General features: G+C 44.7%; 1 protein-coding gene across 2 annotated transcripts in view; it reads left to right on the forward strand.

Moving 5' to 3' along the window:
* Positions 1-23,795, forward strand: part of TRIP10 (thyroid hormone receptor interactor 10) — a 90,160-nt gene that overhangs the window by 37,898 nt on the left and 28,467 nt on the right. For both annotated transcript variants that reach the window (XM_083483028.1, XM_083483027.1), the window contains exons 2-3: positions 18,140-18,255; positions 23,145-23,201. In XM_083483028.1, coding sequence (XP_083339154.1) covers positions 18,140-18,255; positions 23,145-23,201 — 173 coding nt within the window. The remainder of the gene's footprint in view (positions 1-18,139; positions 18,256-23,144; positions 23,202-23,795) is intronic.

Raw genomic sequence — 23,795 nt, forward strand, 5'->3', positions numbered from 1 at the left:
AGGACGCACACACATTTCCCCTTCATTTTTGGAGGGGAAAAAGTGCGTCCTATAGGGCGAAAAATACGGTACTCCTTGGAGCCACACCACAAAAGGAAAGGGGAGTGGAGGAGTGCATGAACCCAGGGATCATTCTTGTCACAATAAACCAGGGTTGATCATGACACCTGAATACAGTCACTGAACCAGTTCACTTGGATAGATCTATTTTACCTTCTTTTCTCTGAACACCTATTTTTGATGATGTCAGGGAACTGCCATCGGCTCAGGGGCAAGAGGGGAAAAGCCGGATGGATTACAGAGAGCCCCCAAAGATCATGGGAAGCAGCACCTCCTCAGCGGAGGAGAGTAACCACGCCTCCAGTGGAGAGGAGCTTCAGGGCTCGGAGGAGGCGAGGCGGTGCCAAGACACCTTGCCTGGGCAAAGCGGGGAGGAGAGAGGTCCTCCGTTACCTACGCCCTCCCTGCGCGGTAGGCTTCCGTGCCGAGAAGGGAGGTGCAGATTAGGCGTCAAGAAACTACTCTGCTGGGGAAGGTTTAAGGACCGCCCACTCACAGATTCTGCCAGTGAATGAGCAAGCCACGGAATAGTGGCGCTCTGCATGGTGAAGGGTTTTTGGCACCAATAACAAGGCTTTACAGCCGACCAGGGAGGCACTTGCCTGATTGCTCTCGAGTAACCCCCTGATATCCTTACAGATGATGAATGGACAATTTTCAAACTTGTGTGATCAGTTACACCTGCTTTTCATTTAAATGGTCAACTTGTTTGTTAAATTCCCCTGAGCCCCACCTGCAGTCTGAATTAGGGTGGCCTAAACACAGGTTTGCCCGTACCACCTCAGTGAGGCCACGATCTAGTAATAGGTATAGTTTTCTTGCTTCGTGTTGTGAGGCCACAATGGCAACTCCAGCCCTGGTCTTCTCAGTGCGCCCTTCCAGATGGCTTGGTTTTTAATTTTTATTTATTTATTGGGGAATGAGTACGTTCCCAACCTCACCCTACAGCCAGGCATATCTGCCATCTTTGTCGTGGGAGTTGTCAAATTGGCCTTTTCTTCTCTTAACTGGGAAAACCTGGCTGGCTGCATTCTCCACAGCCTGCACTCAAAGAGGAAGGAAAAGTGATGCATGTTTTCCCTGCAAACACTGCCAGCTAAAGCAAATCCAATTTGGGTCTTTGGTGTGGCTACTAACACACTTCTGGAGGATAATGGAGAAACAAGGATTCATGGCTTTGCTAGAACCACATAACCCACACAGGGTGGGGGAAATACAACCCCCTGAAGCTGCAGCTAGTGTGCTAGTCGTCATCTCCACAATCCAGAGGGAATGACTGCAGGTGGGACTGAGCCTTATGATGAGCTATGATGAGCTCATGAAGCCACAAGCCTGACCTATCAGAAGCACCGAGGCCTCCTCCATCATGTTGCATGCTTGATCAATAAAGTAGCTTTCATACAGGTGAAACTCAGAAAATTAGAATATTGTGGAAAAGTTCATTTATTTCAGTAATTCAATTTCAAAGGTGAAACTAATATATGAGATAGACTCATGACATGCAAAGCGAGATATGTCAAGCCTTTATTTGTTATAATTGTTATGATTATACAGTACAGTACAGCTGATGAAAACCCCAAATTAACAATCTCAGAAAATTAGAATATTAAATGAAATCATCAAAACAAGGATTGCAAATAGAGCAATATTGGACCTCTGAGAAGTAGAAGCATGCACATGTACTCAGTACTTGGTTTGGGCCCCTTTTGCATCAATTACTGCCTCAATGTGGCGTGGCATGGATGCTATCAGCCTGTGGCACTGCTGAGGTGTTATGGAAGACCAGGATATTTCAATAGCAACCTTCAGTTCTTCTGCATTGTTTGGTCTCATGTCTCTCTCTTTCTCTTGGCAATGCCCCATAGATTCTCTATGGGGTTCAGGTCAGGCGAGTTTGCTGGCCAATCAAACGCAGTAATCCCATGGGCATTGAACCAGGTTTTGGTGCTTTTGGCAGTGTGGGCAGGTGCCAAAGTCCTGCTGGAAAATGAAGTCAGCATCCCCATAAAGCTCGTCTGCGGAAGGAAGCATGAAGTGCTCCAAAATCTCCTGGTAGACGGCTGCGTTGACTCTGGACTTAATGAAGCACAGTGGACCAACACCAGCTGATGACATGGCTCCCCAAATCAACACAGACTGTGGAAACGTCACACTGGACTTCAAGCATCTGGCATTGTGTGCCTCCCCATTCTTCCTCCAGACTCTGGGTCCTTGGTTTCCAAATGAGATGCAAAAGCTGCTCTCATCAGAAAAGAGATTTGGGGAGCCATGTCGTCAGCTGGTGTTGGTCCACTCTTCCCGACCCCTGTTCTATTCTTTCATCCAAGAGGGTGCAAGAGAGAGTAGCTTTCCTCAACCATCTGGTGCATTCACAACCGAGGTAAGACTTGAACTGAGGACTTTCTGCCGCCAGCTCAAGTGCTTAAGCATGCTGCTCTCTTTCCACCACTCTCAGTAGCGTACGTGGGGATTAGGTTGCTGCATTTGTGACGGTGGGTAATGGAGGTTTATAGGCACAAGCAAGAAGAAGATTAAGGCTGCAGGAACTTGCACAGATTACTAAGGTTTGTTTAGGACAGTGCATGAAGGACATGCAGCCTGTGTTGAAGGTGATCAGTACAGGGTTAGGTGGTCTGTAAACTGCTGGGGTCACTAGCAAGCTGTTGGAACCGTGCTATGTCTGAAAGCTTTGCCTGTAGCTGTCTTGCCATGTTTATTAATCAGTTGCTTTTGCTGCAACAGAGGAGAGTTGTGGGTGAGGGTAATGAAAGCTTAATTATCTGAGTGGGATCTAAGCCAGAAAAATCTGTACCACAGGGATTTCTTGAGACCACTGTGGCGGAAAAGAAAAAAAGAAAAGAAAAATCCAAGCACGTGATTTGGATGTACCTGTTCTTAAATATGTTGTAGATTATCTATTTTTAATGCTTTTTCCTGGTTTTAAATGTTTCAATTTTTATTTTATGATATATGCATGCTTCCTAGAGAGAGTCATTAGGGAGGAAAAAATGGCACTAATCTGAAACCACCCTCCCCCCCCCCAATTATCTTGATAATTACATTTAATGAAACAAATGTGTTTTAGAAATGGACATTTGGGGGGGGGGGATAAAGCAGTTGAAAATTTTGTGCCCCAGGTCACCAGTTATAGTACAGTAACCTCATTTATAATGCTTTCTGTCTGGGGTTGAATAGGCAGTGACTTCTAGATTGTAATAATTGGGTGGGGTTTGTGGGGAAGGAGAGTTTAACCCATGGGTAGGCAAACTAAGGCCCAGGGGCTGGATTCGGCCCAGTCACCTTCTAAATCCAACCCACGGACGGTCTGGGAATCAATGTGTTTTTACATGAGTAGAATGTGTGCTTTTATTTAAAATGCATCTCTGGGTTATTTGTGGGGCATAGGAATTCGTTCATATTTTTTTTCAAAATATAGTCTGGCCCCCCACAAGGTCTGAGGGACAGTGGACCGGCCCCCTGCTGAAAAGGTTTGCTGACCCCTGGTTTAACCGTTAACTAGACATTAGATAGGGACGCGGGTGGCACTGTAGGTTAAACCACAAAGCCTAGGACTCAGAAGGTCGGCAGTTCGAATCCCCACGACGGGGTGAGCTCCTGTTGCTCGGTCCCTGCTCCTGCCAACCTAGCAGTTCGAAAGCGCATCAAAGTGCAAGTAGATAAATAGGTACCGCTCTGGCGGGAAGGTAAATGGCGTTTCCATGCGCTGCTCTGGTTCGCCAGAAGCGGCTTAGTCATGCTGGCTACATGACCCAGAAGCTGTACGCCGGCTCCCTCGGCCAATAAAGCGAGATGAGCGCTGCAGCCCCAGAGTTGGTCACGACTGGACCCTTTACCTTTAGGGGGTCCCTTTACCTTTAGACATTAGATCTGCAGTGTTGCCTTAGTTACCTGCAAACATCGCTGAGGACAGAGGACCCACCCTCAGTTGTCAGGAGTGGAGATAGGTGAGAATTGGCCATTGTCTTTGCCGAGTTCTGTTCTGTTGCCTCGTGCTCATTTTTGTGAGAGGCTTGACAAGGGTGTGTGACAAGATTCAAGCATGTATTCTTCATATGCATATGAAAATGATATACAGGTGGTACATGACACCAGTCAAGCTTGCAAAAATCTATCATTTGCCCGATAATAAATGTTGGAAATGTAAAGAAACTGAAGGCACATTCTTTCACCTTTGGTGGACATGCCCAAGGATTAAGGCTTTCTGGGAGATGATATATAATGAAATGAAAAAGGTATTTAAATATACCTTCCTGAAGAAACCAGAGGCCTTTCTCCTGGGCATAGTCGGCCAATTGGTGTCAAAGAAGGATAGAACTTTCTTTATGTACGCCACAACAGCAGCAAGAATACTTATAGAAAAGTACTGGAAGACACAAGATTTACCCACCCTGGAAGAATGGCAGATGAAGGTGATGGACTATATGGAACTGGCGGAAATGACTGGCAGAATCCGAGACCAGGGAGAAGAGTCGGTGGAAGAAGATTGGAAAAAGTTTAAAGACTATTTACAGAAATATTGTAAAATTAATGAATGTTAGAATGATGTTGGATAGAAATTAAGTGGTTTTTAGCTGTAATACAATAAGGGAATATGAAAAATGGATTATTAATAGGTAAAAATTTAATGTTACAATATTTTAAGTTTAAAGACTAGGATAAACAAAGAGGGGAAGGATTTGCTGAACTAACAAACTGAACTGGAATACAAAAAAAGGGAGGCGCGAGGAGGTCCGGGAAACAAGCTAATGAAAAATAAGTAATGGAAAGATTGAGTTGTTTTTAACTGTTTTTTTATTTTTTATTTTTCTTTCTTTTTTCTTTTTTCATTTTGTAATATCTTGAAAATTTTAATAAATATCTTCTAAAAAAAAAGAGAGAGAATTGGCCATTGTCTTTGCTTCTTGCCGAGTTCTGTTCTGTTGCCTTGTGCTCATTTTTGTGAGAGGCTTGACAAGGGTGTGTGACAATATTCAAGCATGTATTCTTCATATGCATTATACCTTACCAACTTTGCGTGGAAGGCCAGTCATTATTTCAGGGTTGTAGTTGGGCGGCTGAGGAAATGCTGGCTTGGCTGAATTGAAACTTGAGCTGAAAGCCTGACTAGCTTGTTTTCCGTCAAACGGTCCCCTCAGCCTCATGGATGGTCCAGAGCTTAGAGTTAGAATGCGCACATGAGGTCCTTCGCTCACTCCCTATTGTAGAATTGTAGAGTTGGAAGGGACCACAAAGCCCTCTAGCCCAACCCCCTGCAACGCAGGACTCAAACCCCAAATCCTGAGGTTAAGAGTCATGCTCTACAGACTGAGCCCCATGACTTCTGGTCATGTCCACTTAGAAGTTCTCAACCAGCAGGTCTAGGGAAGAGTTCTGCCTGAAGGATGAGAGCCCTCATGCCAGCCACTGCCAATGAAGCTGGGCTGGTAAGGTAAAGGTAAAGGACAGTTAAGTCCATTCAAAGGTGACTATGGGGTGCGGTTCATCTCACTTTTAGGCCGAGGGAGCCGGTGTTTGTCCACAGACAGCTTTCTGGGTCATGTGGCCAGCTTGACTAAACCTCTTCTGGCACCAGAGCGCATGGAAACGCCATTTACCTTCCCACCGCAGTGGTACCTATTTATCTACTTGCACTAGTGTGCTTTCAAACTGCTAGGTTGGCAGGAGCTGGGACAGAGCAACAGGAGCTCACCCCATCGCAGGGATTTGAACCGCCGACCTTCTGATCAGCAAGCCCAAGATGCTCAGTGCTTTAGACCACAGCGCCACCTCATCCCATTCCCTGTGTAAGGGAGTGTCATGCCTTTAGATGCACACGTTCTTACCCAATAAAGTTCAAACTGCTGGTGGCCAGTGAGCATCTGTTCCTTGATTTCCTGGGCAGCGGGGCTCCAGCTCTCTCGATCCATATGTTCTCTATCTATCCCCAGAACAAGCTCCAAGGCTGGTTGCAGTCCATTTACAAGGCCTCCGTGATAGGGTTTATTCTTGGTAAACATCCTCCGAGCTGTTTTCCCTCCTGATGTTGCTGTGAGTGGGAGGATCGGCATTTCCTCTTGTAATCCCCCCATAGGATCTGAGCTCTGGGAGGATCCCAGTCTGAAACTTGGTCTCAGCCAAACTCCCATTCGTTGGCCAGCCAGCCAGCCATTCTTCCTGCCAGATGTCCTGTTCCCTGGAAGCAACAGCTTGTTCTCGGCATCAAGATTTTGTGCTGTTGGCCAGTGGCTCCGACACTTTTAAGTTTGCGTAAGCTGGTGGGCTCCTGGGCCCCTATCAGGTTTAGATCACTGCTTTGCTGTTTCAACAGTGATCCTCAGTTCTTCCTGTCCACTTATAGCCTTTCCCCACCTCTACAAATATAATTCTGGGGAATGGGTATCTGTGATGGACCATTATATTATATCCTGCTAATGAGACTTTGCATACAGTTGCAGCTAACAGTGTGACCTGGGAAGGACATAGTTGAAATCTCTTTTTAGCGACAAACTTGCAGGAGATTTTGGGGGAAACGACATTTCTTTCCCCTGGCTCCTTAATATGGACAAAAAATATTGACCTGCTTTAAAGGGATGTCTTAAGGGTTATTTGGATAAAATGTGGTTAGCCATTTTATTGCCTAGTATAATTATCCTGATGACATATTGAAAGTACCGGTTTCTTGTACTGTACTTGAATGATCAAAGTGGAAGTATATCTTGAGAAACCATCTTTCATTTTAGCAAGGCTGTGGAATGAAGGAGTGCAAGGCATTTGCCCCTTGAGAAGCTCTGTGAAGTACCTGGAGAGAACTTACTCATTGCACTTCCAGTATGTTGCAGAAATGTTTTTTTAGAGAGAAGATCTGCTCAGTAGAAGCCTTTGTTGTTGTTTAGTCGTTTAGTCGTGTCCGACTCTTTGTGACCCCATAGACCAGAGCACGCCAGGCACTCCTGTCTTCCACTGCCTCCCGCAGTTTGGTCAAACTCATGCTGGTAGCTTCAAGAACACTATCCAACCATCTCGTCCTCTGTTGTCCCCTTCTCCTTGTGCCCTCCATCTTTCCCAACATCAGGGTCTTTTCCAGGGAGTCTTCTCTTCTCATGGGGTGACTAAAGTATTGGAGCCTCAGCTTCAGGATCTGTCCTTCCAGTGAGCACTCAGGGCTGATTTCCTTCAGAATGGATAGGTTTGATCTTCTTGCAGTCCATGGGACTCTCAAGAGTCTCCTCCAGTACCATAGAAGCCTTAGGTAATTATATTCCTTTGCTTTCATCTCTGTTGCTTGGGGAGTTCTTGCAAGCATAGAGATAGACACTTGGTTCTCCTGACTTTTAGCCCTGCAGTTCAGTACTTAGGAGACCATGTGGTCCCACATAGGATGCCAGAGTAGGTGTGCTGCCTCAACGAAAAGAGGGCTGCATTAATAGGAGTATAGCATCTAGATCAAGGGAAGTAACAGTGCCACTGTATTCTGCTCTGGTCAGACCTCACCTGGAGTACTGTGTCCAGTTCTGGGCACCACAGTTCAAGAAGGACACTGACAAACTGGAATGTGTCCAGAGGAGGACAACCAAAATGGTCAAAGGCCTGGAAACGATGCCTTATGAGGAACGGCTAAGGGAGCTGGGCATGTTTAGCCTGGAGAAGAGGAGGTTAAGGGGTGATATGATAGCCATGTTCAAATATATAAAAGGATGTCACATAGAGGAGGGGAAAAGGTTTTTTTCTGCTGCTCCAGAGAAGCAGACACGGAGCAATGGATCCAAACTACAAGAAAGAAGATTCCACCTAAACATTAGGAAGAACTTCCTGACAGTAAGAGCTGTTTGACAGTGGAATTTGCTGCCAAGGAGTGTGGTGGAGTCTCCTACTTTGGAGGTCTTTAAGCAGAGGCTTGACAACCATATGTCAGGAGTGCTCTGATGGTGTTTCCTGCTTGGCAGGGGGTTGGACTCAATGGCCCTTGTGGTCTCTTCCAACTCTATGATTCTATGACATTTCCAAATCGTTCTGCCTCCTTAGGAGGAGCTCTTTCCACACTGACTTGCTAGCAGTGTCTTTGACTGAACTGCCTAGACTGGTAACTGCTTGGACTGCCCAGTTTGTTCCATAGTCATGGTAATCTGCATTTTAGAAAGCCTAGCTGGTGAGATGACGCAAAAGAACTCCTGCTGCTTGACAAACTTCCATCTGGTTTCCATCTGATAACGGCAAGGGAGAAGAGTATCTGTCATGATACGAGTCTCCTTCCCCAGTCTGTTGAAGTCTCTTTGCTTTATTGTCCTGGGAAGGTGGTCACGGACATTAAAGAGGGTGGACTTCCTTGGCATTGACTGGAAGTGCAGTGAGCAAGTTCTCTCCGGGTGGAGGTTCCAACTTACGTACTTGTGCGGCTGAGAGCACTGGGAGAACTGCTTGGCTGTCGAGGATGATAAGTCATTTGTTAGGAAAGGGCAATCCTTCTGTGCATTGGGATGTTGCAATAGCAAGTTCTGCAACACAGGAATCTCTGCGGTGCGGAAGCTGCTTCCATGGCTTATGCAACTTCTTAAATGTAATAATAATAATAATATTTTTTTATTTATACCCCGCCCTTCCCAGTTCAAAAACTGGGCTCAAGGCGGCTAACAACAAATTTAAAACACTTAATTATAAAAGCAGCATAAAATACAGTATAAAAACATGAAAAACAATAAAATTCAAAAACCAAAAATCAATTTAGGGGAAATAAGCATTAGATAATCCCCAGGGCTGGCTGGCTGAATTGGTCCTACTTGGGCCAGCAAGGAGACCAGGGGAGTATTAGCTGTGGGGTAGCATTTCTCTCCTACGTGACTGCAAGGCACACAGAAGTAAAATATACACTGGGTGCCCTCTAGGCTGTGTTTTCAGAAGCAGAACTTTTTTTCTGGAGACCTGCACTCGCCGCAGACATAGTGGAGCTGCTACTTCTAGTGGCAGTGAGGGGTCTTTGGTCAGAGTCTGCTTAAATTTCTCAAGGGTTCCCTCGCTCTCTGTAACGTGTTTCGTTTGAACTTGATGTTCAGCCATCCCTCACTAACTTTGCAAGGCTCCTGCTTTCCGTGGTGTGTTTCTTCCCATCTCAACCAAGGCTGCCAGCTTCTAGGGTGTCTTCTAAGCTTATCTCTCTCCCACATCGCACAGAGAGAGCAGCCTGACTTGGTTCAGAAACTTCCAAAATATAATAATCGCTGCAGTGGCTTACATCTAAGGGCCAAACTAGATGTGACGTTTTTGTTCAGGCAAGCCTTCCACAGATATGTGGGTTTATTAAATGAATCAAAATAAACCTCCTTTCCCCCCAGAATGCACCTGGGCCCTTACGTAGTGTTGTAAAAGGATGTTGACATTTTTGCTGACTCCAAAACTGCTCTTCACTCTATCTCTTGCCTGCTTCATTGCCTACTGCATTTTGACAAAGAAGCCACATCAGGAATGTGTTTGTTTGTTTGTTTGTTTGTTTGTTTGTTTGTTTCACAGTTGATGCTAAGGTTTTTTCCCTTCGTGAATCCACCAAATCTAAGCAGAGTATTTCCTGCCTCATGGAAACGTGGAGAAATTCTGAGCCTATGTGTATGTAATGTAGGGACTTTTGGGGAAATCTCAGCTTCAAGAACTTTTCCCTTTGTCTGCAGCAGAATGAAGTCTGAAGGGACAAAGTCCATTCTAAGGCAGATTAGCTTTTCTGCTTGCCCCCTTTAAGAGTGAATATTAGCAAGCCCTTTGCTGCTTTGGGAATGATTATCGTTATTATATATTTATAACTGGCATTTGTCCCTGAGAGGACTCAAGGTGGCATACAGGGGAAAAACAAGGATCGCTAAAAACATAGGAGGGAGAAATCATTGAAAAACAATTAAACGTTAATAGAATCAAAACTGTATACATAAATGAGATCTGTTTAAAACATACATATAATTACAATAGAAACAGCACAGCACCGGCCCTTTCATTAAAAGCAGCCAGTTCCCCAAAACCAGCTGCTAGACGGCTCACAATTATACCGCCCCCTGGAGTTTGGAAGGCTGTGCTTCGCAATACATTGCCAGCTCAATTATTTTGAAATGGTTCTTACGACGTGGCCCACAAACTGGTGTTGGGTGTGTCCACTCACACTTGCAAACATATTATAAGCAGAAATCCTTCCTCGGGCCCTACAGCAAAGAGACATTGACCGTGCTTTCTTGAAATTTCCTACTGCAACAGTGAGGACTAGAAATATACTTTCTATTTGAAGTGTAATCTGGCTCAGTTCCATACTTCATGACATATAGAATTGAAAGGGAGCAGTACGTACTCTGGAATTCTTACTTCAAAGCTTGCTGGCTCTCTCCATCTGGCTTGGAGAGTGGAGATGAGAAAACTGCAGTCTCCAGAGTACGCATACAGAAATCTCAGTTACAGTGGTACCTCGGGTTACATATGCTTCAGGTTACATATACTTCAGGTTACAGACTCCGCTAACCCAGAAATATTACCTTGGGTTAAGAACTTTGCTTCAGGATGGCGGCAGCAGCAGGAGGCCCCATTAGCTAAAGTGGTGCTTCAGGTTAAGAACAGTTTCAGGTTAAGAACGGACCTCCAGAACGAATTAAGTACTTAACCCGAGGTACCACTGTAGTTAGTTAGTTAGTTTCTCTCTCTCTCTCTCTCTCTCTCTCTCTCTCTCTCTTGTGTGTAAGCGTAACCCATTGAATACCACTTGCTTGGTAAGGCTCATGAGTTCTTCTTTTAACTTTCCTACTGTGTGACCTTGAACAAGACCACATCCCCACTCCTGCGATTCTAACATCTTCCTGGAGTCTTTCCTGGAGACTTCATGGGCCAAAAAGCTTGCAAAGTATTTTGAGTGCTTTGGGACGGAAGAGATCTAAGAGCCAAGTATTGACTTGCTGTCTGTCCACTACGTGGCCTTATATCAGCTCTGTTAAGGCCAGGATGTGGGCTGATAAACAAGACAGAGACATTATCTCTGTCTCCTTGTACTCCGACCTTGATATCTGCATAGCACCAAACAACCCAGGCTTGTTTTATTCCTGGAAAATGTTATTGCATCATAGAATTGTAGAGTTGGAAGGAACTCTGAAGATCATTTAGTCCAACCCCCCTGAAATGCAGGAATCTCTGCTAAAACATCTATGGCACCCTCTGCCTTAAGATAAATTTAACCACCACACACATTTGTGTCATGTTTTTATTCTGAGAATCATTCCTGATTCTGATCCTACCTATGAGATTCGGATGTTGGATGGCTGTGTTTGACCCAACAGCAGAGAGATTAAAAGAGAAGGCAAAATAATTATTTCTATTTTACAGTATCTGACATGCAGTCAGAACCTTAGCTACAGAGTCTTGAGGTGGGTCTAGTCTACTTCAGGGTATTTTGGGCTCTTCCCTTAATGTTAGATTTACATTATTATTAATATTAATATTATTAATATTATTATTATTTTTTTAAATGTGCTTTTGTATCCAAAGACATCTCTTATGCAAAGAGAGATGGCAAAATATGCAGGCAATGTTCTGCTTGTTCAGTTGGAAGCAAATGTCTGGTGTTCTGGCCAATGAGTGTAATACCTGACAGACATATTTAAAAAAAGGTCATTAGAATAATGTAATAAATTACAGCACACAATCCTTTTAAAATAATTAATATTTTTATTGGCATTTTTAATACAGAAACAAAACACACATCCCTTTCCCTTCCACTGATTATACAACTTTCGTACCAGTCACGACATACAACTAAATACCTAGTGACTCCCCTTCTACCCTTTTCATAATTTCTTTACTTTTCTACTAAATCACATGTTCCAGGTTTTTAACCTTCAAATTTCTTCCTCTGTTAATCTCTATTCACTCCTGTTCTGCTGGATTTATTCAAGAAAGACCCGCTAGGTTATTTACTTGTTTATACTGGTTCTTAAAATATTCAGTGAACTTTTTCCGGTCCTCCTTATATTCTTTATATTCATTATACCTGCCAATTCAGCATATTCAAGCATTTTAAACTGCCACTATTCCTTAGTGGGTACCATCCTCGTTCTCCACCTTTGTACGGCACACAATCCTAGGCGTGTTTAGTAAGTGTGGTTTGGATTGCAGCGTTAGACCGTTTGTATTTAGCACCTTCCAGTTCGGGGTAGATTTGAGACATCTTGCTGCAAAATTTGTGCCTAAAGGTCCGCTTGCAATTTGTAATCAGATCAGCAGAGGTCTTTGCTGAAGATTCCTGCTTAGCATTTCTGAACCCTAGAGCATGCAGGGCTGGCCTTACCAATAACATGGCTTGCTTGGAGTGCAGAATTCAGCAGTTGCCAATTTTCTCCTGCCAGCCTCCATCGCTTCTGAAGTTAAGCCTGTTATTTGAATCTGCCTTTTGCTTGGGACTTTTCCCCTCTCTTTTTGGTAGGCAGAGCCAAGGTCTGAGTGGCTGACTCAAGGAAACAGCATGGAAGTTGTTAAAATGATTCCCTCTGGCCCTTGCTGGGATTGTTTCTTCTTTTCCATTGGCCAAAATATTATCTTGCTGTTGACCTCTTCTCTTGACCTAGAAGATGTCATTGCATGACAGCCCGTTGCTTTTTGGCATTTGGCATATTCAGCGCTCATGTGTTTGAGTCAGACACGGAGCTGCCTCAGAAAATAGCATCCCTGAGTTGAGTTCTTCCCTGTTGTCACTTTTACCGTGTGTTATGACAACTGCTTGTGTGTTTCCCCACTGGAAATGTACAATGCAACCAGGTAAATTGTTCCCTATACAGTGGACGCTCAGGTTGCGAACATGATCCGTGTGGGATGCATGTTCGCAACTTGCAGCATTCGCAACCTGCAGCGGCGCCTCTGCGCATGCATGGGTTGCGATTCGGTGCTTATGCGCAAAGCGTGAGTTAGCACCTCTGTGCATGTGCAACTGCCAAAACCCGGAAGTAACCAATTCTGGTACTTCCGGGTTTCAGCGGTCCGTAACCTGAAAAAAACGCAACCTGAAGCATCTATAACTTGAGTATGACTATATTGTGGAGGGAAAGAAAACTCAACACGGGGTTTCTCTTTTCAGTAGTAGCCTTGTGTCAATCTGAATCTAGTCCTATGCTTAGAATACTTGTAAGCTTTTCGGTAAGAAGGAGATGGTAGGACTCAGCAAATACTGTTGAGGCTTTCCTAAAATGTTTGTGGGAATTAATGTTTTGTGGTTTCATTTATCTCATTGCTTTGGGTGGTTTATTTTGAGCACTCGGAGAGAGGGGAGGAAGACAGCAAACCACACAAAGCATTTCCCTCCCCAGTTGGCAAAGCTCATTTGACATTAGCATGAAACCCAGTAAGGTGGAAGGCTAACCCAACAGATGCAGCAGGCGTCTTCTCTAATAACCTTTAAACACTTGCCGAAAAGTTTTCTATTCAGGGAAATTAAGAAAATCAGTTTCCGTGGTAGCTGGTTTGTAATTTTAAATCTTTATGCGGTTTTTATTGTGCATGGATAAAAACTGCTTTGATATTTTGTTTTATGAGATTGCAGCATAAATTTTTTTTAAATAAATAAGTACACTGAGCAGAGATGGCGGGGATGGCCCAATTTATGCTTCCCAAGACCATAAACAGCTATTCTTTGAAATTTGCACTTCTCCAAATTTTGGGACGCAGTTCTCCAACCAAAATGCATGTATTAAAATGCCTATATTGGGGAAAGTATGCACGAAAATGAAAATGTGCCTTGGTGACTGTTAGAGAAATGTACTGTTAGAGAAAATGGCTTGAAAAATTGACTGTTAGGGGAAATGTACACTAAAATGCTGGCATATTTTGTGATGGCTTTTTTTAAAAAATCGCAGACTGCAATTAAAATTGCAAACTGATGAGGAAATTTGTTGAAGTGAATTTAAGATTGGGAAAATGAGAAAGTGAGGTATTCACAGATCCATCTATTCCTAACACTAATAACAGACTACGTGGAACATCTGTGAGGACTGGAATAAACTCCGAATCTAGCCTGTTGCCCCTGTGTTTGTGTCCCGCTGTGGATTTAAAGCAGGGTACTCTTAACTACACTAGATAATGTGATGTAATTAAACTTTTGGAAGCAGAACACCAGGTAGTTTAGTTACATAAGCAGTATATTCAGAGAGGTTTTCAGACAGTATTAACTTTCTTTTCATCCCCCATGCATGCATGCATGCATAAAAATAAAAGTTGCTTAGCTACGGTGCTGGAAAACTTCCTCAAATCTACAGCAACTGCAAGTAGGATTTTAAAACAGGATTCCACATTGAAGAAGTGAAAAATGGCTAACTGGCTTTGCTGGGGTGAAAGAAAAACTCAGTTGCTTTTAAACCTTGGTGTCTGCATCAAGAGTATGTATTCAACAACCTTATGCAAGGAAGTTTCCCTTTAAAAAAAGAAGTTATTGATGCTTATAAATTATTATTTTTTACTTGGCAGCTGTATGGTGCTATAAAAGCTTCCAATGGATGGGCATAGCTCTACTCTAATTCACAAAATAGCAGAACTCCGATCTGAGTCACGTGTAATATAGACAGCTTGTTAAAAGGTAGTAGAAAAATCCTGCTTTCTGCTTGTACAGTCATACCTTGGGTTACAGAGGCTTCTGGTTGTGTGATTTCAGGTTGCGCACCGCGCAGAACCCAGAAGTACCGGAACGCATTCACAGAAGCGCTAAATCACACTTTGCCCATGCGCAGACATGCCGAATCATGACCCGTGCGTGCGCAGAAGCGCCTCTGCAGGTTGCGAACACTGTAGGTTGCGAACATGCTTCCCGCACAGATCATGTTCGCAACTCGAGCGTCCACTGTACAGTCCTACAGTGGTACCTCGGGTTACAGACACTTCAGGTTACAGACTCCGCTAACCAGGAAGTATCTCAGGTTAAGAACTTTACCTCGATGAGAACAGAAATCATGCGCCGGCAGCATGGCAGCGGGAGGCCCCATTAGCTATAGTGGTACCTCAGGTTAAGAACAAACCACTGGAACAAATTAAGTTCATAACCAGAGGCACCACTGCACGTTTGTTTTCGAACAGCTTAGTTCTCGAACGTTTTGGCTCCTGAATGCCACAAACCCGGAAGTGAGTGTTCCGGTTTGCAAACTATTTTTGGAAGCCAAAAGTCCGGTGGGGCTTCCACAGCTTTCAGTTGGCTGCAGGAGCTTCCTGCAGCCAATCAGAAGCCGTGCTTTGGTTTCTGAACATTTTGGAGGTCGAACGGACTTCTGGAACAGATTCTGTTCAGCTTTCGGGGTACAGACCTCACACTCGACCCATGGTCTTCACCATTCTCAGCACTGTGGCTCATGTTGGAGTGTTGTTGTGTGCAGCGCAAGTCCAAACTAACTTGGGGAGCGAGCCCATTATGATTTGCCAAACAGGCTCAAGCTAGGCTTATTAAGAATATGATTTAAAAGGTAAAGGGACCCCTGACCATTAAGTCCAGTTGTGGCCGACTCTGGGGTTGCGGCGCTCATCTCACTTTATTGACCGAGGGAGCCAGCGTACAGCTTCCGGGTCATGTGGCCAGCATGCTCTGGCAAACCAGAGCAGCGCATGGAAACGCCGTTTACCTTCCCGCCGGAGTGGTACCTATTTATCTACTTGCACTTTGATGTGCTTTTGAACTGCTAGGTTGGCAGGAGCAGGGACTGAGCATGAGAGCTCACCCCATTGCGGGGATTCGAACTGCCGACCTTCTGATCAGCAAGTCCTAGGTTCAGTTGTTTAACCCACAGCGCCACCCGTGTCCCTTAAGAATATGATTAGAAGCTGCCTTTTTTGAGAAAAGCAGAGGATTACCCTTCTCCATGTCTTTTCTCCTGTGTAATACCTTCCTGTACCTTTTGTTTTGTAAACTCAGCCACATGTCCTTGGGTGACCCCTTGCTCTCACTGTTATGGAGATTGTTGTGTCAAGGGGAGTGTACTGTCCTGACTCATTTGTTTCCCTTCTTGCACTCAGATACATTTCTCATATCTGTTGCGAACATAAAGAAATACTGGCAAGGATCCAAGAGGTCGATATTCTCAGTATATCTGGTGGTTAGTAGTTGCACATTGAGTGAGGAGACAGACTCTGCTTATCAGGGTTCGAAATTAGCAGGGCGACAGGCGCATTTCATGCCTGAAGATTCTCCATTTGCGAGCACCTCAAAAAGTCTGGGTGCCATTTTTTTTGTGCCTGGCTGACGCTCAAGGTTTACTGAAATGTATGTGCCTTGAAGCCTCGAAGTACAGTTGTACCTTGATTCTTGAATGCCTTGGTACTTGTGCATTTTGACTCCCGAACGGCAAAAACCCGGAAGTAAGTGTTCCGCTTTTCGAACGTTTTTCGGAAGCCACACCTTGGTTTTCGAACGTTTTGGAAATCGAATGGACAGATTACGTTCAAGAACCAAGGTACAACTGTATATGTTAAGGGCAGACAAATATGTTAATGAGTTTAACAATAAAGAATAGAATTTTTGAAAACTGAAGTATGGTACCAATATTTTTTATTGTCAACACCAAATTAAACATATATTAACAATTTCTGTTAAAAATGTGATATTAACAAAGTGTCATTGGAATTGCGTATTAGTTCCAACTTATCAAAATAATAAATAAAAAGTGTTGCCAACCGCCCCGCCCCCCAAAAAATGGCGACTAGACATTCTGTTTTGGTGCCCACAGGTCCCAAAAACCATTTGGCTCCTTGCTTTTCTCTCACAGTTTCTATCACTAACTCCTTAACTATGCAGAACCCATGGCATCTGGAGATAGAAAGATGTGCTCCAGTTCTCCTTCTTTGTCTGCTTTCAATGGGTCTTGTACAGGGGAGATTCCTGGTGGATTTTGCCTTGTGTTAGTGTGTGTGGAGGGGAAGGGGGCCGTTTCTACTTCCAGACTCCAAAATGTTATGGGTTAGACCAGGCATAGGCAAACTCGGCCCTCCGTATGTTTTTGGGACTACAACTCCCATCATCCCTAGCTAACAGGACCAGTGGTCAGGGATGATGGGAGTTGTAGTCCCAGAACATCTGGAGGGCCGAGTTTGCCTATGCCTGGGTTAGACCTATGAGTAAGGCTGGCAAGGGGACACACTCGTGTGGGCATCTGGGCAGAGCTACATGACTGGCACCTCATAACGGACAGGCCTACACCTGCAAGCTCATTTACCTGTTGAAATTTAGGCACTGAGCCAAATGGATAGATCAGCGTATGGCAGATAAGCCTTGTTGCTGTTATGCAGTCCCTAAGTACACATCTCTTCCTTCCTGCCCTGACAGGCTCTGCGCCGTTTAACCTAGCGCTTTCTGAGTTGGTTAGTGTGTGTCTGGGCTGCGTCATTTCAGACAGTGGGTAGGGGCTTGCATGGCCGATATTTTCCCCCTTCTTTACCAAAAAAAAAGTTAATTTGCATAGAAAGCTAACTTATTGTTACCTTTATACAGTGGACCTCTGGATACGAATTAAATTCGTTCCAGAGGTCTGTACTTAACCTGGAAGGTCCGTAACTGGAGGCGCTGCTTCTGCGTGCGGCACAATAGAGCACTTCTGTGCATGACGAAACCCGGAAGTATATACTTCTGGGTTTGCCACGTTCGCAACCCGAAAGTTACGTATCCAGAGTGGTACATAACTCGAGGGTCCACTGTACCTCGCTTTTTACTCCAAGGAGCTCAAGGTGATAGACGTGGTTCCCCACTTGCGCCCTGCAGCGTTGCAACAAACCGATGAAGTCGGGTAGGTAGAAAAATGATGAAAGACCCAAAGCCACTCAGTCAGCATCATGTCTGAGTAGAGATTAGAAACCTGGACTCACAGCTCCTAGTCTGACAGAGGAGCCAACACACTTCAGTGGCTCTGTTGGGAAAGGTTCTATCCTTGACCAGGTAGTTTTCCAGCTGCAGAGAACTTTGTGTGCGAATCCTCAGCTGCTGAAAGTGGTTTAATCCAGACACGTTTTTTACCATCTAAATGCGTGTTTGGTTCCGCCTTTTGGGGCCAGCACAACACTTGCTTTCGGTGTTGTTTGGTAACGTCTTGCCTTCTCTCTTCCCCTTTAGGATCAATTTGACACAATTGAGCGCCACACTCAATGGGGCCTGGACCTGATGGACAAATACGTCAAGTTTGTGAAAGAGCGGACCGAGATCGAGCAGGCGTATGCAAAGCAGCTGAGGTAGGTATTATGCCTGGGTTATTATGAGGACGGCTGAGCCTGGTAGGGAATGGCAAAGCTTGGGACGGGCCATGGGGAGGGGAAGGGGAAGGGATACATCGCTAACTGATCATTGCTTATGCTTGGTGTTGGAGAATAGCAGTTTGTCAGGGAGAGCGAGGTTTAAAAACTTGCTCCTGAGGTGCTTCATAGATTCTGGAATAGTGTAGAGAGAGTGGATGGAGTGACTTTTTTCTCCCCTTCTCAAGATACTTGGTTAGAATCAAGTTGATTTTTCATTCGGTTTATGATGGACAGAACAATGAAGTTCTTCACACTGTGAATAATTGTGGAACTGCCACAGGATGTAGTGATGGCCACTATTTTAGATTCAATAAAACAACGACAAGAACGACACAGTGACAACTTGGTTCTTGAACCTAATCCATTCCTGGAGTCCATCTGACTCCTGAAACTGTTCAAAAACCAAGGCACGGTTTCCAATTGGCTGCAGGAGCTTCCTGCACTCAAGTGGAAGCCGTGTCGGATGTTCGGCTTCTGGAAAACATTGGCAAACCAGAACACTTACTTCCGGGTTTGTGGCATTCAGGAGCCGATTTGTTCGGGAGCCAAGCCGTTCGAGAACCAAGGTAATAATAATAATTTATTATTTGTACCCCGCCCATCTGGCTGGGTTTCCCCAGCCACTCTGGGCGACTTCCATAGAAACAAAAAAACAAACAAACCAAAAAACACTAAAATATCATACATTAAAAACTTCCCTGAACAGGGCTGCCTTAAGATGTCTTCTGAATGTCAGGTAGTTGTTTATCGTTTTGACATCTGATGGGAGGGCGCCACTACCGAAAAGGCCCTCTGCCTGGTTCCCTGTAACTTGGCTTCTCACAATGAGAGAACTGCCAGAAGGCCCTCGGCGCTGGACCTCAGCGTCCGGGCAGAACGATGGGGGTGGAGAGGCTCCTTCAGGTATACTGGACCGAGGCCATTTAGGGCTTTAAAGGTCAACACCAGCACTTTGAATTGTGCTCGGAAACGTACTGGGAGCCAATGTAGGTCTTTCATGACCGGTGTTATGTGGTCTCGGCGGCCGCCCCCAGTCACCAGTCTAGCTGCCGCATTCTGTAATTGCCACCACTGTAATTGCCATCATCTCTTATTAAACCCGTCCTTGTGAATTGATCTAATTCTCCTTTTCCCCCCATCCTGCCCCCCAATGCTTGTAGGCACTGATCCTCCAAATACTAAATGTTGGGGATAAACAGAAAAGGGGTTCTCCTTTCATCTCCCACTTGTGAGCACCCACTGGATGCAGGATACTGGATTAAATGGACCTTTTGGTCAGAGCCAGCAAAACAGTTCTTAATTGAGGCTTACAGTTTCATTTCCAGCATCTGCTCTGTTTTTATTCATTCTCTCTCTCTCCTCCCCTACCCTCTCCCCATGATTCACTGGTCCAGCCGAGTTCCCAAGCAGCTTTGTCCAGCCTTTGAGACCCAGTCTCTTTTCTCTCTTGCCCTCTGTCCCTGCGCTTCTTAAAGCTGTCTCCTTCCCAGCCACTTGTTCCAGCTGTCCCTGAAGCAGAGCCAAAGACTCGCTTTGGACGGAGCCGCTTGTCCAGGAAGACCCAAAAGAGTGTTGAGTTTCTGGCTGACTCAGTACTTCAGGGGCCATCCAAGTCCCTTTGCTCTTTGGCTGGATTCTGTGACACTCATTCCTACCACCACCACCACCACCCAGTCTGCCGGTCTGGATGACCAGGCAAACTTGGAATTGGGAGCAGAGTCCTCCGAGGTGATTGAACTGGACAGCAGCAGCACAAAAGTTGGCTGCTTTGCTTTCCCCTCCTCCTCTTCCTCCAATAACCGAGTTGGTTAGTCTGTTCTCGTCCCACCTCTGCTCCCCAACCCCCACCCGTCCTTTTCCACGAGTTTTACTCCTTTTAGAGTCAAGAATTACTCATTTGGCTCCTTTCCCTTAAAAGGGTTTCTCCTCTTCTCTTGAGCCCTAGAATTGCAAAAAAAATTCAGAAGGGCACAAAGTCCATCAACTGCGGGCTCCTTTATACCTCAGCCTCCTGCCACCACTTCATGCACCGTTTGCCAAAACCACAGGAAATAACTAAACAAAGCGTCTGCAGAACAAGTACAGTGCTTGCTCTCCTCCTGTTGCCCCTCTTCTGAAGCTTGCTTGAAAGCTACAGCTGAGCCTAGCGAAGCCTGTTCCCTTGGCTGAGCCGTATAATGAAGCTACAAGGCGCACCTCTGTGGGGAAGCAGCTTAGGGGCTGCCAGAGAGAATGCCTTCTCCCTGGCCACCCCATGCCCGAGCCTCTGAGGGCAGAGGAACTACCAAGAGGGAGGCCCCTGCTGATCTGACCACCTGAGAGGCTCTGTGGGACAGGAGGCAGCCTTTCATTGGCTCCCAGTACGTTTCCGAGCACAATTCAAAGTGTTGGTGTTGACCTTTGAAGCCCTAAATGGCCTTGGCCCACTGTACCTGAAGGAGCATCTCCACCCCCATCGTTCTGCCTGGACACTGGGGTCCAGTGCCGAGGGCCTTATGACGGTTCCCTCACTGTGAGAAGCCATGTTACAGGGAACCAGGCAGAGGGCCTTCTCGGTAGTGGCGCCCGCCCTGTGGAACGCCCTCCCAGCAGATGTCAAAGAGATAAACAACTACCTGACATTTAGAAGACATCTGAAGGCAGCCCTGTTTAGGGAAGTTTTTAATATGTGACATTTTAATGTATTTTTAATCTTTGTTGGAAGCCGCCCAGAATTGCTGGGGAAGCCCAGCCACATGGGCAGGGTACAAATAATAAATTATTATTATTATTATTATTATTATTATTATTATTATTATTAATTATTATTTCAGGTATTTGGAGTCTGAGTTGTTTAGGGCTTTAAACACGAAGGTGAGCACCTTCAGTTGGGCTCAGAAATGAACTGGCAACCAGTGCATTTGTTTCAGAACAGGGGTTGCATGAGATCTCAGTGGAACCCCAGCCAGTTCATCTGGCTTCAGCTGCTTTTTGGACCAACCGAGGTTTCTGAATCATCTTTGAGGGCAGCCCCATGTACAGCACATAGTGAAAATCCACTCTGGAAGTTACCTGGCTAAATCAGGTGGTCCTTGTTTGGTCCTGCACACATTAGAAAAAAGTTTACTTGTCTTATGGAACAACATGGACACTGCTCCAAAGGGAACGTTTCCCTGTTAGAGCCAGAGAGGTCCTTTCTGTCCTTTTGGTACAGCATATACCGTATTTTTCGCTCTATAACACGCACCCGACCATAACACGCACGTAGTTTTTAGAGGAGGAAAATCCATAGGCATGCCACCCATAGGCATTTCCTCCATAACACGCACAGACATTTCCCCTTACTTTCTAGGAGGAAAAAAGTGAGTGTTATGGTGCAAAAAATACGGTATATCTTTATTCCAAGGCTGGAGGTTAATTATTATTTACTTCAGTCTTCTGTCTAGCTTTGTAAGAAAATCCAGTTCCACATAAAAGTGGCTCAACTTTCCTTATTTTAAAATGCATCCCAACTTCATCATCATCATCATCATCATTTTATTTGTATGCGGTCTTTCCATAGTTAAAACAATGGTCTAGGCGGCTTACAACGTGACAAGATTTGCATAATTACCAACGTAACAAAAGTCACAAGCAATAAATAAAACACATCAAAAAGTACCCAACCAAATGGAAAACAATTTCCACATAAATCATAAAATCTAAAACTAAGAATATGGCAGTAGTATCAATCACAATTTAAAATGACATAGATAAAAAATAAAAGCCATTTAAAAAACAAAAACGGAGCCCTCTCTGCCCAGCAGCAGCAGTGGCAGCAGGCCTTTATGGAGCCTGTCAGGCCTTGCCCCAAGCCAGGTGGAGAGAGGCAGGGCAGGGCCCTTCAGGTCAGTCCTGGGCAGCAGGCTAGATTTTTTCCCTCTTTCAAGCTCCCATTGTGGGTCTTGCCAATTCTGCTGTGCATTTCTAATATTTGAAGAAAAATGATTTTGAAACTGTTTCTTAAAAGATATAAGCCAGCAACTAGGGCTTCATGAATGGGGGGGGGGGGGGGAGAGCGCCTACTTTCGAAAACAAAAGATTGGCGTGACCAAAGATCCCACACTTTAGAAAAGATAAGGAGGATAAAATATTCGCTAAATGGAAAATTGGATTTTTAAATAGGTAAAAATTTAATGTTATAATATATTAAGATCAAAGATCAGGATAAGGAGGGAAAGAAATTGCTGAATTAATTAACTGAATTGGAATACAAAAAAGGGAGGTATGAGGAGGTCAGGGAAACAAGGATATGAATGTAAGATATGGAAAGGTTGAATTTTTATTTTTATTTTTTTTATCTGTATACTTATTCTGTATTTTCCTTGTATTTTTATTTTTGTCTTTTATTCTTGCATTTTCTGCTTTAATGCAATTCCTTTTTTTGAAACTTTAATAAATATTTATAAAAAAATAAAAAAATAAAATATTCGCTAAATATCCAGCATTCATGGGAAATTGTTGTATAAAACATTACCAGCTTATTTAAACCTGTCACATTTGATAAGAATTATCTCTGGGATGTTCATCTGTGCCAGTTATCAACACTTCCATCTACACATGACTGCAGCTGAATCTTATAGGCCTAATATCAAAGCTGTCCAATTTTTTACCTGGCTGCTGTTTGATTTGTTAGCCCTACGGTGCAGCAAAATGAAACAAGGTGACAGGATGTCAGCCAACAGATGAAGGCAGGAGTTTGATGTCTGAATGATATAAGGAGGCATGGGGAGGGTGGGGGCACAACGGGAGCTCATCTTCAGGCAGCAAAATGCCTTTGGCTAGCTTATTTTTGCTCTCATTTATAGGAATCTTGTGAAGAAGCATCTTCCCAAGAGGACTACGCGAGAAGACCCAGAATCAAAGTATGTATTGTGTCAAGTGCATGTTTAGCTGCAGCGATGCATGAGATATTCCTACTCAGTGCTACACATTTTTGCGGCAAAAGTACTCTGGCCACAAAAACTTAGGTCAGTGGTTCACAGACTTTTGCGCTAGCAAGCCCTGGGCCCTTTGCAGGGCCGACCACCCAAGCAGTCATTCAGGGTGGCAGTAAAAAAGGTAAAGGACCCCTGGGCAGTTTAGTCCAGTCAAAGGTGACTATGGGGTTGCAGCGCTCATCTCGCTTTCAGGCCAAGGGAGCCGGTGTTTGTCCACAGACAGCTTTCCACGTCATGTGGCCAGCAGGACTAAACCGCTTCTGGTGCAACGGGACACCATGACGGTAGCCAGAGTGCACAGAAACGCCGTTTACCTTCCTGCCACAGCAGTACCTATTTATCTACTTGCACTGGCATGCTTTCGAACTGAAAAACACTTATGTCCCTATGGAGATGGCAGTCCCGAGATTATCACCCCTCTTTTATTGTCCATTCCGGGTCGCCCAACCACTGCCACTGCTTGGTCTTGGCAGATCAAGATGAGCAGGTGACAGCAAAGGTTGCAAGGTTTTTGCTGGG

The sequence above is a fragment of the Podarcis liolepis genome (genome assembly GCF_965112155.1).
Source record: "Podarcis liolepis genome assembly, chromosome: 17".
Taxonomy (NCBI): domain Eukaryota; kingdom Metazoa; phylum Chordata; class Lepidosauria; order Squamata; family Lacertidae; genus Podarcis; species Podarcis liolepis.